The sequence below is a fragment of the Balaenoptera borealis genome (assembly GCF_965194805.1).
Source record: "Balaenoptera borealis genome assembly, chromosome: 5".
NCBI classification, from domain to species: Eukaryota; Metazoa; Chordata; class Mammalia; order Artiodactyla; family Balaenopteridae; genus Balaenoptera; species Balaenoptera borealis.
Window position 1 is genome coordinate 59,966,921 of NC_138862.1, and position 19,130 is coordinate 59,986,050.

At 36.7% G+C, this 19,130-nt stretch overlaps 1 protein-coding gene across 4 annotated transcripts in view; it reads right to left on the reverse strand.

Annotated features, from left to right (window-relative positions):
- The window catches only part of CFAP44 (cilia and flagella associated protein 44), a 126,421-nt gene that overhangs the window by 21,300 nt on the left and 85,991 nt on the right, over nucleotides 1-19,130 (reverse strand). For all 4 annotated transcript variants that reach the window (XM_082394611.1, XM_082394612.1, XM_082394609.1 and 1 more), the window contains 4 exons: nucleotides 11,886-12,063; nucleotides 8,810-9,310; nucleotides 2,710-2,913; nucleotides 1,210-1,405 (listed from right to left, as the gene is read on the reverse strand). In XM_082394611.1, the coding sequence (XP_082250737.1) occupies nucleotides 1,210-1,405; nucleotides 2,710-2,913; nucleotides 8,810-9,310; nucleotides 11,886-12,063 (1,079 nt within the window). The remainder of the gene's footprint in view (nucleotides 1-1,209; nucleotides 1,406-2,709; nucleotides 2,914-8,809; nucleotides 9,311-11,885; nucleotides 12,064-19,130) is intronic.

Sequence of the window (19,130 nt, forward strand, 5' to 3'; positions counted from 1 at the left end):
CAGCCACTATGAGAATAGTATGGCGGTTCCTCAGAAAACTAAAAATAGAATTACCATATGATCTGGCAATCCCACTCCTGGGCATATATTCAGACAAAACTCTAATCCAGAAAGATACATGCACCCCTATGTTTATAGCAGCACTATTCACAATAGCCAAGACATGGAAACAACCTAGATGTCCATCAACAGATGAATGGAATAAGGAGATGTGGTACATATATACAACGGAATACTACTCAGCCATAAAAAAGAATGAAATAATGCCATCTGCAGCAACATGGATGCAACTAGAGATGATCATACTAAGTGAACTCAGAAAGAGAAAGACAAATACCATATGCTATCACTTACATGTGGAATCTACAATATGACACAAATGAACCTACCTACGAAACAGAAATAGACTCACAGACATAGAGAACAGACTTGTAGTTGCCCAGAGAGAGGGGGTTGGGGGCGAGATGGAGTGGGAGGTTGGGGTTAGTAGATGTAAGCTATTATATATGGAACGGATAAACAACAAGGTCCTACTGTATAGCACAGGGAATGATATTCAGTATCCTACGATAAACCATAATGGAAAAGAATATAAAAAAAGAGTGTATATATGTGTATAACTGAGTCACTTTGCTGTACAGCAGAAATTAACACAACATTGTAAATCAATTATACTTCAATTTAAAAGAAGAAAAAAAATTTTAAGGGAAAAATTGACAAATTGGACATTGACAAAATTCAAAACTATTGCTCTGCAAACTCTGTTAAGGGAATGAAAAGACAAGCTATAGACCAGGAGAAAATATTTGCAAACCACATATCTGACAAAGGACTAGTAGGTGTAATATGTAAAGAACTCTCAAAACTCAACAGTACCAAAGCAAACAATCCTATTCAAACATGGGCAAAAGACATGAAGAGACATTTTACCAAAGACATACAGGTGGCAAATAAACATATGAAAAGATGTGCTTGTTAAATGAAACTATCCTATGATATCTTATACCAGATACACACACACAAACACACACACACACAATCCAGATGGTTAGAGACCTAAAGGTTTATATCCTCTCCTCTGTAACCCCATAGTGCCTCTACATTGTCTATGTTGTAGTGAAATAAAAGGGTGTACTATGTCCCTTAGTTATTTCTCTATTTCATGCTAATGAGAAAAAAATAGGATCATATGTAAAAAGAAATACAAACCAGCATCTCCTTCAACCTCCTTTTTCTTCACCCGCTTAATCCTCTTCTTTAGTACCTTCATGAGAAAGTTAGCAAATTTATTGTTTTCTCCAAGGGCTGCTTGGAAACCAGCATAGAGTGCCTTTTCTTGGTCCTGGACCTTGGCGACTTCATTCTTTTTCTCTTCCATCTCTTTAAGATTTTCATTTATTTTCCACTAAATGAAAAAAAACAAGAACAAATGATAAATATTTCTGATAAACCAAGTTCAGAGAACAATGTGCATTACAATGTAAGGTTACAGCCTACAAACATTTTTTAAGCTTCTTAATAGAAGTTTACATTTCTGACGTTTCTGAATGCAGTCATTCATTTATTTGATTAAAATTTTATAATTCTTTTATAAAAATCAGTTAAGTTCAGAATCAGATAAGATCGATTCTTTGACGTTTAACTTCCTCAAGAAATTAAATTAGGGCTTCCCTGGTGGCACAGTGGTTGAGAGTCTGCCTGCTAATGCAGGGGACACGGGTTCAAGCCCTGGTCTGGGAAGATCCCACATGACACGGAGCAACTGGGCCCGTGAGCCACAACTGCTGAGCCTGCGCGTCTGGAGCCTGTGCTCCACAACATGAGAGGCCACGATAGTGAGAGGCCCACGCACCGCAATGAAGAGTGGCCCCCACTTGCCGCAGCTAGAGGAAGCCCTCGCACTGAAATGAAGACCTAACACAGCCCCCCCCAAAAAAATAAAAAATAAAAAATAAAAAAAATAAAAATAAAAAAATTAAAAAAAAAGAAATTAAATTAAGTAAATTGAAATTTTTACTGATATGTGGATATCAGCTAGTATTTTTCCGTGTGTGGTCTCAAAAAGTTTTTTTTCATATCAATACAAGATAACTAAAACAAAAAGGCACATCCGCTCTTAGTGAAGCTGATATACCTAAAAACTGACGTCACTACTGAGTATGTATTATCTAATATAATCCTTCTTCTTTTAAGACAAAGATAGATGGTCTAATTAATCTCTTTAAATTTAACATATATGTAACAAATAACCTTAATTTCCTGTGCTATTCAATTATTTATTACTCTGAAACTAGCTATAATATTTAAGAAATTTACCAACTTCTTTTCCAAGTATGTTCATTCATAAGGATAATATATAATCAAAACTCAACTTCACATGATAGCTACTGACAACAAAAACAGACTTTTAATTTTGAAATCCATAGGTAAACTAAACATAAGGGTCACTTTTGAAAAATTTATTCTCCTACCTTACAAAATATCAGATCAAATTCATTAAAAAGTATGATTCACTTCTCCCTGAGCACGGCTACCAAAAACAGAGAGCAAACAGGAATAATGGGGAAAAGGAGGAGGAAGAGAAGACAAGAAAGAGATGTGGACTAGAACAAGGGGGGAAATTAAGTTGAGAAGAAAAAAGAAAAGAAGAATCAAGTCCCCTCCATAACTAAGGCTGTAGCCAGCTAGCACTCTTCTGCCCATTCATACTTGCATGTCCTGTTCCTCTTTGTCTAATGAATTAACACGCTCTTGAAGTATGTTCTCCTGTTTCTCAAAATTCTTCAGGAGAAGCATTTCTTGAAATAATGTGACATGGTGCAGGTCAGATAATTTCATCTGAGTATCTAGTTTCAGTTTCTGATGTCTCAGGAGACGGAGTTCTGCATCAAAAGTGACAATCAGTTCTTTGATCTGAGGTGGAAAAAGATTTGAGGGTATGTTAGAAGTTTAAAATAGGTACATGCATTTTAAAAACTATCCAACAATACTGATTTGTTTGGGTAAAAGCATTTTCTTATTATGCCCTTATTATGGATGGAGAATTACAAGGGTGGGTGGGTGGGGCACACGGGTGTGTATACAGTCACATAATTTAATTTATGTACATTTAATACCATTGATGAACTGGTTTATTAAGTGGTAGGAATTCTGTAACTGCAGTCCTTCGAGCTGTTTCTTCACTATTGATTAAGCCATTGATCAAGAATGTCCTTCTTGCTGGTTTAAATTGGAGACTGTGAGCTCTTTGTGGGTAGTATTGTGTCTGTCTCCACTCTATCCCCATGGTATCTCTACACTGCCCTTCACACAGTAAGCACTAAAAAAATATTTTCCTCACCTTCTTATTTTGAAAAGTTTCAAATCTACAGAACAGTAAATATTTTTAAATAGATAAATATAATTGTGGAGCCACAAGAAACCTGTTCAATCTTCTTGGTTTATTTACAGATGAAGAAATTGAGACTAAAAGTGACTTCCCTGAGATCAAATTTGTTACAGAGCTTGGATAAGAACCCAAATATCGGGCTTCCCTGGTGGCGCAGTGGTTGAGAATCTGCCTGCCAATGTAGGGAACACGGGTTTGAGCCCTGGTCTGGGAAGATCCCACATGCCGCGGAGCAACTAGGCCCGTGAGCCACAACTACAGAGCCTGTGCGTCTGGAGCCTGTGCTCCGCAACAAGAGAGGCCGCGATAGTGAGAGGCCTGCGCACCACAATGAAGAGTGGCCCCTGCTTGCCTCAACTAGAGAAAGCCCTCGTACAGAAACGAAGACCCAACACAGCCAAAAATAAAAATAAAAATAATTAATTAAAAAAAAAAAAAAAAAAAAAGAACCCAAATATCTCATGTCCTGGTCTAGACTGTATTCCACTGCGATTTCAAATGATTTTAAATCCTCAGTTTTACTTTGATTTTGACACAGCATCTCCCTTGCCCCATCCCAAAGGAGATGAAGAGATCAACAGAGAGCCCAAAGGGCTGATTCTCCCAATGAAACTAGTATAACAGGAAAAAGACAAACCATTTCATGTTTTTCATTAGGCTGTACTTGAATGGGGAGCCTCGACTATCAAATGCCTATAATGAGTGAGGGCTCAGCCTGGGGTTGAGAAAGAGGAAGATATCGGTGGGTTTGGGTCTGTGAAACTGCTGGGGAATTTCAGAGAGCTAAAAGACAAAAACAAAAAAACCCAACAAACCAAGGAGAAGAAAAATTAAACTTTTAATGTATGACTGTAGACTAAGTAGGTTCCACTTTAATGCTTGTTCAACAAATTTGAATTATTTTTAAATTTCTTTGGAGGAAGCACTATGTTTTCTTCAGTGCAACACCATTCTGCAACTATACCACATAGGTATCCAAGGTTGTAAGGGTTATGCTTGCTTTATTCTCACTACCCCTCATAGCCTGTAAGCTTTATAGGATAGAGAACATGTATGACTTGACAATTGTTTCATCCCTACTACCTAGCTAGCACTGTTTCTGCACATAGAATGTCCAATAAACATTTGTTAAATTAATAATTAGTTAAAATTAAATCAATCAAAACTTTTTACTGAATATCTACTATATGTCTGGCATTGTCCTAGACACTTCAGGGGAATCCTAGAATTGTATAATCTAATGAAACAGAGACTAAAAAAATAGAAAAAAAATCAATGAAACTAAAGCTGGTTCTTTGAAAAGATAAACAAAATTGATAAACCTTTATTCAAACTCACCAAGAAAAAAAGGGAGAGAGCCCAAACGAATAAAATCAGAAATGAAAAAGGGAAGTTAAAATTGACACCACAGAAATACAAAAGGTCATAGGAGACTACTACTAACAGCTATATAACAACAAAATGGACAACCTAGAAGAAATGGACAAATTCTTAGAAATGTACATTCTTAGAAATGTACAATCTCCCAAAACAAAACCAGGGAGAAATAGAAAATATGAACAGACCAATTACCAGTACTGAAATTGAATCAGTGATTTTAAAAACTCTCAACAAACAAAAGTCCAGGACCACAGAGCTTCACAGATGAATTCTACCAAACATTTAGAGAAGTGTTAACAGTTATCCTCCTAAAACTATTCCAAAAAAATTGCAGAGGAAGGAACACTTCCAAACTCATTCTATGAGTCCAGTATCACCCTGATACCAAAACCAGGCAAAGATATCACACAAAAAAGAACATTACAGGCCAATATCACTGATGAACATACATGCAAAAGTCCTTAACAAAATATTAGCAAACTGATTCCAACAATACATTAAATAATCATACAGTATGATCAAGTGGGATTTATTCCAAGGATGCAAGGATAATTCAATATCCACAAATCAATGTGATACACCACATTAACAAATTGAAAAATAAAAAACATGATTATCTCAATAGATGTAAAAAAGCTTTTGACAAAATTCAACATCCATTTACGATAAAAACTCTCCAGAAAGTGAGCATAGAGGGAACATACCTCAACATAATAAAGGCCATATATGACAAACCCATAGCTAACACATTATTGACTGGGGGATTTTTGCAGAAACTAATGCCTGTGGCCATAATATGCCTCTGGTCAAAAATGTGTTAAAGGTGAAAAGCTAAAAGCATTTCCTCTAAGATCAGGAAGAGGACAAGGATGTCCACTCTTGCCACTTTTATTCCACATATTATTGGAAGTCCTACCCACAGCAATCAGACAAGAAAAAGAAATAAAAGGAATCCAAATTGGAAAAGAAGAAGCAAAACTGTCCTTGTTTGCAGATGACATGATACTATGCATAGAAAATCCTAAAGACACCACCAGAAAACTACTAGAGCTCATCAATGAATTTAGTAAAGTTGCAGGATACAAAATTAATATACAGAAATCTGTTTCATTTCTATACACTAACAAGGAACTAGCAGAAATAGAAATTAAGGAAACAATCCCATTTACCATCACATCAAAAAGAATAAAATACCTAGAAATAAATCTACCTAGGGAGGTAAAAGACCTATACTTGGAAAACTATAAGAAACTCATAGAAGAAATTGAAGATCACACAAACAGATGGCAAGATATACTGTGTTCTTGGATTGGAAGAATCAATATTGTTAAAATTACCATACTACCCAAGGCAATCTATAGATTCAATGCAATCCCTATCAAAATACCAATAGCATTTTTCACAGAACTAGAACAAAAAAATTTTTGTGTGAAAACACAAAAGACCTCAAATAGACAAAATAATCTCAAGTAAGAAAAACGGAGCTGGAGGAATTATGCTCCTTGACTTCAAGACCATACTACAAAGCTACAATGATCAAAACAGTAGGATACTGGCACAAAAACAGACACATCAATCAGTGAAACAGAATAGAGAGCCCAGAAATAAACTCATGCACCTATGGTCAATTAATCTATGACATAGGAGGCAAAAATATACAATGGAGAAAAGACAGTCCCTTCAATAAGTGGTTCTGGAAAAACAGGACAGCTACATGTAAAAGAATAAACTTAGAACATCCTCTAACACCATACACAAAAATAAACTCAAAATGGATTAAAGACCTAAATGTAAGGCTGGGAAACCATAAAATTCCTGGAGGAAAACATAAGCAGAACATACTTTGACATAAATCGTAGCAATATTTTTTTGGATCTGTCTCCTAAAGCAAACAAAAGCAAAAATAAACAAATGGGACCTAATTAAACTTAAAAGCTTTCAGACAGCAAAGGAAACCATCAACAAAATGAAAAGACAACCTGCTGAATGGGAGAAAATATTGGCAAGTGATATGACTGACAAGGGGTTAATATCCAACATATATAAACAGCTGATACAATTCAACATCAAAACAAACAAACAAACAAACAATCTGATTAAAAAATGGGCAGAAGACCTGAATAGACATTTTTCCAAAGAAGAAATGCAGGTGGCCAAAAGGAACATGAAAAGATGCTCTACATAGCCAATCATTAGGGAAATGCAAATCAAAACCACAATGAGATAATCATCTCACACCTGTCAGAATGGCTATCATTAAAACACACACACACACACACACAAATAACAAATTTTGGCGAGAATGTGGAGAAAAGGGAACACTCACACACTGTTGTTAGGAACGTAAATTGGTGTAGCCCTGTGGAAAACAGTAGGGAGGTTTCTTTAAAAACTAAAAATAGAACTACCGTATGACCCAGCAATTCCACTCCTGGGTATATATCCAGAAAAACCAAAAACACTAATTCAAAAAGATATGTGCACCCCAATGTTCATAGCAGCATTATTTACAAGATATTGCGAAGATATGGAAGCAACCCAAGTGTTCATCAACAGATGAATGGAAAAAGATGTGGTACATATATACAATGGAATATTACTCAGCCATAAAAAAGAATGAAAATTTGCCATTTGCAACAACATGGATCGACCTGGGGGATATTTTGGGTAGTGAAATAAGTCATCCAGGTTAAGACAAATATTATATGTTAGCAGTCATATGTGGAATCTAAAAAAAATAAAGCAAACTAGTGAATATAACAAAAAAGAAACAGACTCACAGATATAGAGAACAAACTAGTGGTTACCACTGGGGAGAGGGAAGGAGGGAGGAACAATATAAGGGTAGGGGATTAACAGGTACAAACTATTATGTATAAAATAAGCTACAATGAACTAACACACCATTGTAAAGCAATTATACTCCAATAAAGATGTTAAAAAAAAATAAGCTACAATGATATATTGTACAACACAGCATATTTTATAATAACTACAAATGGAGTATAACCTTTAAAAATTATAGATCACTATATTATACATGTGTAACATGTAATATTGTACATCAACTATACTTCAATTAAAAATTGTATAATTTGTAAGACAAAACTAACACATATAAAACAGCAAGAAAAATAAGTACAAAACCTAAGGTGTTGATTATAAGTGCAAATGGAATTTAGAAGAAAGGAGAGTATGCAGTGTGGGCAGAAGATTCTGGAGAGGGTTTGGAAGTGAGCTGAGGTTTGAATGATGACAACTTTGGAAGAAGTCATTGTAGGTAGAAGGAAATAGCAAAGAAAAAAGCACAGATATGAAACTCAGAAGTGGGGTGGTAAGTGGGGAGAAACAGGAAGAGTGAGAAAACAGCGCTGGAAGAAGTAGAGATAATGGGTGAAGAATAAGGTTGGGGAGTAATAGGTGCTGCTTTCAGACACACTGAGGAAGGGGACTCTATACGGCTGGCAGGAGGGAACTTCCATCCAGGAAAGGAACTTTTCCTTCCATATTCAGAGCACCTTCTGCACACAACTGGCCCCAGCCTGGTCCTGATTTTCCTACAAATACAAATATTTGCCATTCCAGCTCCAGAACAATTCTGGAGCTAGTCATTACCATGAACACTCTCACTAATGGGGCAAATCACACATTAGAGAAAGAGCAGGGGGTGAAAAGCAGAGGGTGCCCCATTTTCACCGGAAGGTTTTTAGTTATGCTCTATCCGTCATCTGAAGGCTGCGCCATCACTTCTGCTTTACCATGACTTTAGTTAGATACCAATTAACATGGATTTGCCCTTAATTCTTAGCTTTCCAAAAAGAAAAAAGCTCCAAAGTTCTGGGCAGAGCACAATGATTTTCAGAAGACCAGGGATGGGGAGAAAGCCAAGCCATCAGTGAGTTGTGGGCTGGTCAGGGTTTGGGGAAGATTAATGTAGAGAAATTAAAAATAATTTTAATTATTTTTAATTAAATTATAATTTAATTTTAATTATCCTGCTCTTCTCTCTTTCAGCTTTAAATAAGCAGTCTCATTTCTTACCCTGTTGATCAAATACTGTTGCATGTACAAGTGTTTAATCTCATCCCTCTTCATAATCTCCAGCTCCACTTCAGTTGGATCTGTTCTTTCAAATTCCATGAACTTTGGAATATCTAGATTGAATACTGACGCTTTTGATGATCTAGACAATGAATCACGTGCCGTCAAATCCCCATCCTTTCCAGAAGAGAGTCTGAAGAAGCTTCCAGCTGAGCCTGCAGACACTGCCTGTTCCACTTGAGGGGCCGTTTCAGCCTGATTTTTCATCTGCTGTCGCTTAAAAGCTAGGAGGGTTTCCTCATCATACTGAAATCTCTTTTCTGGAACTTCTTCTGGGTATATCTGAGGGATTTGGGGAATGGGGATGTGCTTGGATACGTGAAGAGTCGACTGAATGTTCTTCAGTTCTTGCACCAGGCACTGTATTTCCTCGATGACAGCCACTTTAAGGTCTCGAAGAGAGACAATGCACTTGTTCATGTGCATTTTCTTTGCATAGGCCTGATAAAAAGAACAGGAAGAAAGCAAAATGACAACCTGCTCACAAAGGGCAGCTTGAAATACAATTTGCTTTTGTCCCTTGACTGGAATGCCTAGCAAAAATTCAAGATAAAAATGTATCTGATCATTCCTGTTCACTACTAAGTTACTTTCTCTAGTTTTTAGGCTTTTCCCCATTTCACCTCTCCATAAGGGGAAGATGGTCTGGATGTGACCTCTGGTGTCCCCCAGCTGGCTTGCAGGGCTGAGTTCCCCCATCCTCCTTCCACCACTCAATGGAAGTCCTTCCTGAGCCCTGTACTCAGCCAGATCCCAGGGAGGGGAAGGCCATTCTTTGGTCAGGAACACACAGTAACCGTCCTTCCCTGATGAAAACTCAAATCCTATTGGCTTAGACTCGCTTAGGGTTGCCCACCTCAGGCCACTTTAGCCTGTTGTCATTCTGTATTTTGGCCACATTCTTTCTATTACTCCTTGTGCAGGCAAGGTCATGATCCTGAATTCCAGTACCACGTCACACTAAGAGGTTCCTGGACTCTTCCTTGGTTCCTTCTCCACTCATCCGAGCCCAGCTATGCCCCTGCCTCCAGTCACAGGTGCCAAACAGGCCCACTGCTCCCTCACTGCCAGCTCTCTCTCCAGGCTGTGTTTCCTAAATGCCCTGACCAGAGCCTCCAGTCACATGCAACCCTGCTCCTGGTGTGCAGTTAGGCAACTAGATGGCCCAAAGGCTGTTAAGAGTAACTTTGCATAAATATACAGGTTAAGAAAAATAAAAGATCGAAAGGCATTTCTTCAAGTCGTCTTACAAAACTTACCTGTATATTTACTATCTACTGTAACAAAATAGAGGAGATGTTTTACATACTTAAGAACAAACCTTTAAAGCATTAGGGTTTAAACTCAAAATCCAGCCCTTGGGTGAGTGGGGGACCACTTCTGAAGTACCTGGAGGACCGAGAATTAAGCGGAGAACAAACCCAAACCAGCCTGGTGGCTGTAAGGCCCACCTCTTTTAGGAGCCCAATCTACATACCAAGCCTCTCTTTCTAATTTTCCAAATACCACACACCTAAACACTAGCCACGGACAGGGGAGGTGGCGGGGGGAGGAGGAGGCGGGCGGGGCGGGGAGGAATGTATAATACACGACTTCTAAAATGCTTGATACTTTTCAGTGACTTTGAATTTAACCATGATAAGAATGACTGTTTATTGACTTTGACCATTACTTTAACCCTATGAAGAAGACTAGACATGTCTTGTCTTACTGTTGTTCATTGGTAGTAATACCTTTTTCTTTAAACAGACAATACAACTGAGGCTTAGGGAGATTTACATGACTAGCCAAGTTCATATAACTATTAAGTGGCAGAGATTGGAAAGGAACTCTGATCTTGTGACTGGTAGAATTGTGTGCTGTGCATTATTTAATGCTGTCATTTTAATAAAATAGATTTCAGTACAATGCAGTTCCATTCAAGACATCACACCTGTCCATCACCTCTACCTGGACTATGAAATTTCAGGTGGGATGACTGGCAAATTGTGATCAAAAGAACATTTCTCTATGACAATGGATGAAACATGATAGTTGAAACAAGAATTGCCTTAGACAAACAGCTAGAAAAACAATCCAAACGGTCACTAATAAAATGTTCAAAATGTCCATTTGATCAGAAAGTTATAGGCATGAGCTATGAAAATTTACTTGTGGCTGTGAATTGCCATACCAGGATCTTTGTAGTGCTGGCATGTACAGCATCTTTGGTGAAATAGAAAAAGACACTCCTTCCTCAAGACACTTTACACTTCCATTTGTCAGAAAATTATAAAATATTCAAACATGCTATATCTGTGGTATGATTGGCACTCTTTTCAATGTGATGCCTTGAAATGGGCAACCTGCACAGCCATACTAGGTGGCCGTATACAAAATTCTCCTCAAAATGGTAGCTCAGATGCCTTCTGAGCCTCTAAGTGTGAAAAGTCACTTGTCAATTCAAAGCAAGGAATTACTATGACAGGGAGAGGAAACTTTAGGATGAAAACAGGTATGAGAAATCAGGATGATTAGAAGCAGTTTGGGGAAATGCAGAGAGAATCAAAAAGGAATATATTAATTGTTCAGTATTGAGTCACCTGCAATAGTTTGGAAGTCCTTCAAACAAAGGCTAAATACAGTGGTCTATTTTCCTAAGTCTTGGTGGTCCACAGCAGCCAAAAACAATAGCCAACAAGGATGTGTTTGAATTTCAGAGATTCAAAGTTCATAAAATATAATGCCTTCACTCATGAAACTGGTATTGAACCAAGTAATTAATTTGAAGGCTGGTTCTGCCATGTTAACTAGTCATGAATAAATCTCTTATCTTTGGGACTCAATTTCCTCATTTGTAAAAAGGGGCATTATTCTAGATAATCATGAAGGCCTTTTCCAATTCAAAATTTCTATGACTATGTATCTTTATGGACTAGCTAACAAAATGGGTGGTTTCAGCAGAATTCAATAAAAAAACAAAACAAAACAAAACCAGGGTGTGTGCCTCATTGTCATGAAAGCTATGGGGAAGTACCATAGAGTCGAGGTATCCCAGTTCCTCTTTCTTCTTGGCAGCATTTATTCTCATGTGTTCAGGTATCTTATAGTCTGGGGCTGTCTTCAAATTGAAGTCTCCCATATACAACTGGGCCTCTTTGATGGCTTGAACATCTTTGGGATCTTCATAGTCATCATCAGGTTTACTCTTGTACCTAACAGAAAAACAGAAAACTCAGCCATAAACATAACAATAAACTCTAATTTGTCTACTTTAGGCATATAATCAAATTTAATCATGAAGCAAAAGCATAATGCTGAGTCTGTGGTGCTACCTTTTTCTATAGAGCCCAAGAATTTTTTTTATGTTAATGACTATTTTTAAAGCAGCTCAAGCAAAATAATAAGTAATAAATAAAAAATAATCAACTAGATGGTGCTGAAATAATCTGAATCATTCTTAGGCTTTGGTTAACTTCAAAGTAATTTAGAACAACATTGTCATTTATTCCCTCAATAGAAATTACGCTTTGGATACAGGTTTGTTGTTGTTGTTTCTTTTTTTAATCACTAAAATGTTAAAGTTTTTAAAAAAACATAAGCGACTGTCATAACATTTGTCATAACATTTTCAAAAAAAGGCACATAATTCAAAATGATAGCACGAGTATATATGTATTTACCTCCCTCTCTTTTCCCACATTCCATGGAAATGGCATTGTGGGGTGTCAAAGGAAGTAAATCACTAGGAAAGCTGAGAATGGGGTAGAAAACCATGAGCAAACTAGTGATAGAGATACATTTCTAGAAGACAGAAAGAAGATGAAATTGTATTAATGGATAAACCAGACCAATGAAAACTCTAGTCCCAGATACCCCCAGGAGAAGGCTATAAAAAGAATTGGATTGGGTCTTCTTGATAGAGTTCCTAGGAGGCTCCAAGCAAAGATGGAGCAGGTATGGAGCAGGGAATGGAATGCTAGACATTATTTGGCAAAATTAATTAGAGGATTGAAAAGGGATGCCTGAACCAGTTGAGCCCTCCCGGCTTTCCCATCTACACACATGCAAGGCAGTAGCAACCTTATACGTAAACTAAAACTGAAGAACTAATCTCTACAGAAACTGACCTCTCTGCTTGGGAAATACTAAGGTAGCTATGTTATGGGTTGGCACCCCACTGGAGGGGATCTTCATTGGGAGACCCTAACCTACCTAATTCTTTAAAGTGAAGCCTGTCAGTCAACATGAGCATATAGCTTCAGTCAGCCCTTTAGGGGGAAGCAAACATACGTATAGCAGAGGAAACACATGCCATCTAATGTATTAACTGACAATAGTTCATTTGTGTATAACAGCACTAAATGGAAAGATTAATATTTTTAATGAAAGGAAAGGGATAGAGAAAAAGGAAAGGAAAGAAAGGAAGAAACAAACTACTTCTGCTCTTGCCATGTGAGAGAAACACAGCCCATAATTATCCTCATGCTACAAATAACTAGAACTGAACAAAAATATATAAAACAACTATGTTCAGACATTGAATGATAAGCAGCACAGGACTGTAATTCCTGAGAAAAGTGAAACAAAATAAGTAATCCTTACTGTCTCCTAATCCTTACTGTCTTTCCTCTGCATGGAGTAAATTATACTATGGAGTAGGGTTGGAATCCCAGAAATCAGATTTCACAGAGGCCAGAATGGCTAGAATTTTGTGGAGAAGATTATCAGAGCTCCACAAAGAAATCTATATAGGGCTCTCTTGAGTTTTTGGCTGAGTATTAATTTGTACACTTGTAATGGGAAACACCATGAAGGTGAACAAAGAACATCTGGGGAAAGTCAAATACTGGGAAGCTGTAAGACAACTAATTCTCATAGTTTACACATGGCTGGGACTCGCTTATGATCCCACCAGCTAGAGAGACCTTGTTAAATGTAGAAGACATTCAGTAGAAACCCCAAAAGAGTCATGTCTTCAAAGTAGGAGAAACAGAAGATTTAGACAATATTATCAATCACCTTGTCCTCATTGACACGTATGGAACAGTACACCCAAGAATACAAGAATACACACTCTTTTTCAAGCACACATTGAACTTTAACTAAGAGACTATATGCAGGCCTATACAATTTCCAATAAATTTAAAAGAATTTAAATCACACAGACTATTTTCTATGACCACAAAAAATTAAATTAGAAATCAAACAGAAAGATATTTTTTAAAACCTCAAAATATTTGGAAACTAAACAGCACATTTTAAAATAAACCACAAGTCAAGGAAGAAATCACAAGGGATACTAGAAAATATTTTGGACTGAATAATAATGAAAATATATCAAAACTAGTGGAATGCAGCTCAGGGCTTAGAGGGAAAATTTTACTTTAAATACTTACATTAGAAGAAAAGTATAAAATCAAAGTTTACACCTTAAAGTTAAACCTCAACAAGAAAAAAAAGAGTTAATTAAACCCAATTAAACTAGAATGAAGGAAATGATATAGAACAGAAATCAATGACATAGAAATCAGACAAACAATATTTTTTTTAAAATCTATAACCAAAAGCTAGTTGCTTAAAAAAAATTAATAAAATTGATAAACCTCTTGCTGGAATGATCAAGAAAGAGAGAAGATACAAATTAACTATGCCAAAAATAAAAGAGGGGCTTCCCTGGTGGCGCAGTGGTTGAGAGTCTGCCTGCCAATGCAGGGGACACAGGTTCGAGCCCTGGTCTGGGAGGATCCCACATGCCACGGAGCAACTGGGCCCGTGAGCCACAATTACTGAGCCTGCGCGTCTGGAGCCTGTGCTCCGCAGCAAGAGAGGCCGCGGTGATGAGAGGCCTGCGCACCGCGATGAGGAGTGCCCCCCCCTCCACTTGCCGCAACTGGAGAGAGCCCTCGCACAGAAACGAAGACCCAACACAGCCATAAATAAATTAATTAATTAATTAATTAAACTTTAAAAAAAAAGAATATCACCAAACATTCTGAGAAGCAACTGGCCCTGAATCTGATCAGGGACCACTTCTAATCTCTAAAAAAAAAAAACAAATAAAAATAAAAGAGGACAACACAACAGATACTACAGAAGTTGAAATAATAATAAGGGAATAGTATTGTATGAACTATATTATGCCAATAAATCTGATAACCTAGATGAAATGCACAAATTCCTTGAAAGACACAAATTACCAAAACTGACCCAAGAAGAAATGGAAGATCTGAATAGCACTGTAATAATTTAAATTTTGAGTTTATAATTTATAACCTTCCTTCAAAGAATACTCCAGGTCCAGATGGCTTTACTGATAAATCTTATCAAATATTTAAGGAAGAAATAATACCAAGTCTAAACAAAGTCTTTCAGAAAATAGAAAAGAAAAACTTCAACTCTTTTTATGAAACCACTGTTATCCTGATAACAACCCAGAGAAGACATTGCATAAAAATAAAACTAGAGAACAATATTCTTCGTTAATAAGATACAAAAGTCCTTAACAAATTACTAGCAAATCAAATCCAGCAAAATATTTTTTGAAAATATCAAAAGTCTATTTTATTTTTCTGTTTCATTGAGATGTAATTGACATACAATATTGTATTAGTTTAAGGTACACAACATAATGATTTGATATGCGTATATATTGCAAAACATTTACCACAATAAATTTAGTTAACATCTATCACCACACACTGTTACAATTTTTTCCTTATGCTGAGAATTCTTAAGATTGACTCTCTCAGCTCAAATACACAAAACGGTATTGTTAATAGTCACCATGCAGTATGTTACATTCCCAGAACTTATTTATCTTATAACTGCAAGTTTGTATTTTTGACCACTTTTACCCGTTTCTCCCATCCCACCCCCAACACCCCTTGCCTCTAGCAACCACCAATCTGTTCTGTTTCAATAAGATCAGATTTTTTTAGATTCCACATACAAGTGAGATCATATAGTATTTATCTTTCTCTGTCAAATTTGTTTCACTTAGTATAATGTCCTCAAGATCCATTTGTGTTGTCACAAATGGCAGGGCTGCTTTCTTTTTTTATAGCTGAATAATATTCTGTTGTACAGTATATATGTGCCACAACTTGTTTTAATCCATTCATCCATCAGTGGAGATTTAGGTTGTTTTCCTGTCTTGGCTATTACAAATACAATGAATATGGGGGTACAGATATCTCTTTGACATAATGACTTTATCTCCCTTGTATATATAACCAGGAGTGGAATTGCTGGATTATATGGTAGTTCTATTTTTAATTTTTTGAGGAATCCCCCCAGTTTTCCATAGTGGCTACGCCAACTTATGTTCCCACCAACAGTGCACAAGGATTCTCTTTTCTCCACATCCTCACCAACACTTGTTATCTCTTGTCCTTTTGATGACAGACATTCTAACAGGTGTGAAATGTTATCTCATTGTGGGTTTGATTCTCATTTCCCTGATGATTAGTGATGCTGAACACTTTCACATACCTGTTGGCCATCTGTATGCCTTCTTTGGAAAAATGTCTATTCAGTTCCTCTATCCATTTTTATTTTATTTTATTTGCTATTGAGTTGTATAAGTTCTTTATACATTTTGGATATTAACTCCTTAACAGATATATGATTGCAAATATTTTCTCCCATTCTGAGTTGCCTTTTCATTTTGTTGATGGTTTCCTTTGATGTACAGAAGCTTTTTAGTTTAATGTAGTACAGTTATTTATTTTTTGTTTTTATTGCCTTTGTTTTCGACGTTAAATCCAAAAAAAATCATTGCAAGACTGATGTCATGGAGCTTACCACCTATTTTTTTTCTAGAGTTTTATGGTTTCAGGTCTTACGTTCAAGTCTTTAATCCATTTTATTTTTTTGTATGGTGTGAGATAGTGGTCCAGTTTTCCCAGCCCCATTTATTGAAGAGACTCTCCTTTCCTCATTGCATATTCTTGGCTCCTTTGTCATAAATTGACCATACATGCATGGGTTTATTTCTGAGCTCTCTATTCTATTTTATTAGCCCATATATCTCTTCTTATGCCAACACCATACTATTTTGATTGCTACAGCTTTGTAATATAGTTTTGAAATCAGGGAGTGTGATACCTCCAGCTTTGATCTTCTTTCTCAAGATTGCTTTGGTTATTCGGGGTCTTTGGTTGTTCTGTACAATATTTAGGATTTTTTTCCATTTCTGTGGAAAATGCTATTGGCATTTTGATAGGGGTTGCACTGAATCTGTAGGTTGCTTTAGATGCTATGGACATTTTAACAATACTATGCCTTCTAATCCATAAGCACAGAATATCTTTCCATTTATTTGTGTCTTCTTTAATTTCTGTCTCACTGTTCTTATACTTTTTGGTGTACAGATATTTTACCTCCTTGGTTAAATTTATTCTTTAGTATTTTATTCTTTTTGATGCAGTTGTAAATTTGATTTCTTTCTTAATTTCTCTTTCTGATAGTTCATAATTGGTGTATAGGAGCACAACCGATTTTTGTGTCTTGATTTTGTATCCTGCAACTTTATTGAATTTGTTTATTAGTTCTAATGGTATTTTGGTGGAGTCTTTAAGATTTTCTTTATATAATATGACATCTGCAAACAGAGATGGCTTTACTTCTTCCTTTGGATGCCTTTTATTTCTTTTCTTGCCTAACTACTCTGGCTAGAACTTTCATTCTTATGTTGAATAGAAGTAACAATAGTGAGTATCCTTGTCTTGTTCCTGACCTTAGAGGGAAAGCTTTCAGCTCTTCACCACTGAGTATAATGTTAGCTGTGGGCTTGTCATATATGGCCTTTGTTGAGTTATGTTCCTGCTATATCCAGTTTGCTGTGAGTTTTTATTATGAATGGACGTTGAACTTGGTCAATGCTTTTTCTGCAGCTATTGAAATGATATGATTTTTATCTTTTGTTAATGTGATATGTCACACTGATTTGTGGATGTCCAATCATCCTTGCACCCCTAGAATAAATCCCACTTGATCATGTCATATTATCCTTTTAATATGTTCTTGAATTCAGTTTACTAAATTTGTTGAGGATTTTTGCATCTATGTTCATCAGGGATACTGATGCAAAGAAGGGTATGTGTGTGTGACAGAGAGAAAGGGAGACGGAAGCAGAGTGAGCAAGACAGAGTGAGCCAGACAGTAAAAAGAGCTAGTAAGCTTTTGAAATCTCCACAGGTTAAATTTCCACTGATGCCTGAGCTTGGTGGAGCAGCTCACAAATGATTGAGTAACTACTGTCTAAAGTAAAGCTCATAGAAGAAGCAGAATTCAGTAGCTTCTCCTAAGGCAACACCAGGTTTGGGATTCTGGTCCAAGATGCCGACATAGGAGGCTCCTGAACTTACCATCTTCTACAGACACACCAAATCTACAGCTATTCACGGTATAATTGCCTCTGAAAGAAGTTCAGAAACTAGCTGAATGATTCCCACACGTTGGTGAATGAAAAAATACACATATTGAAATGGATCTTGGCACACTCTCAGCCATTGGGGGCCATTAAGAACAAAGAAGATGCCTGGGATAATCCCAAAGGTCTAAGAGACAATGAAGATCTCAGGCCAGGCTGAAAGATAAGGCTCATCTCCCATGAGACCAGATGACTGTACTACTGTAAACTACTGTCAAGAATCTGAAAAAAAAGCTACTACACCAAGTAAGCTTAGCAACATCATTAGATTAAAGATAAATATGAGAAAAATCAATTGAGAGGAGTTCCACTTCCAGGAAGATGGAATAGAGCCACATTTTTCTATTTTTTCCAGCAAGCAGAAAATAAAAACCCTGGACATTATATATAAAACAAATATAAGAAGATTCTGAAAGGTGAAAAGGAGGTAGGCCACAAAAAACCTTGGGACCCAAGGAAGTATATGACGGCAAGTTTTCTGGGTTTTATTTTTGCCTTGTATATCTCAGACTTGGAGCTAAAGAAAACAGTAACTCATGTCATATGATCCGTCAATCCCACTCCTAGACATATATTTGGACAAAATATAATTCAAAAAGATACATGCACCTCTATGTTCATAGCAGCACCATTCACAATAGCCAAGACGTGGAAACAACCTAAATGTCCACTGACAGATTAATGGATAAAGACGATGTGGTACACATACACAACGGAATACTACTCAGCCATAGAAAGAATGAAATAATGCCATTTGCAGCAACATGGGTGGACTTAGAGATTATCATACTAAGTGAAGTTAAGTCAGAAAGAGAAAGACAAATACCGTAAGGTATCCCTTAGAAG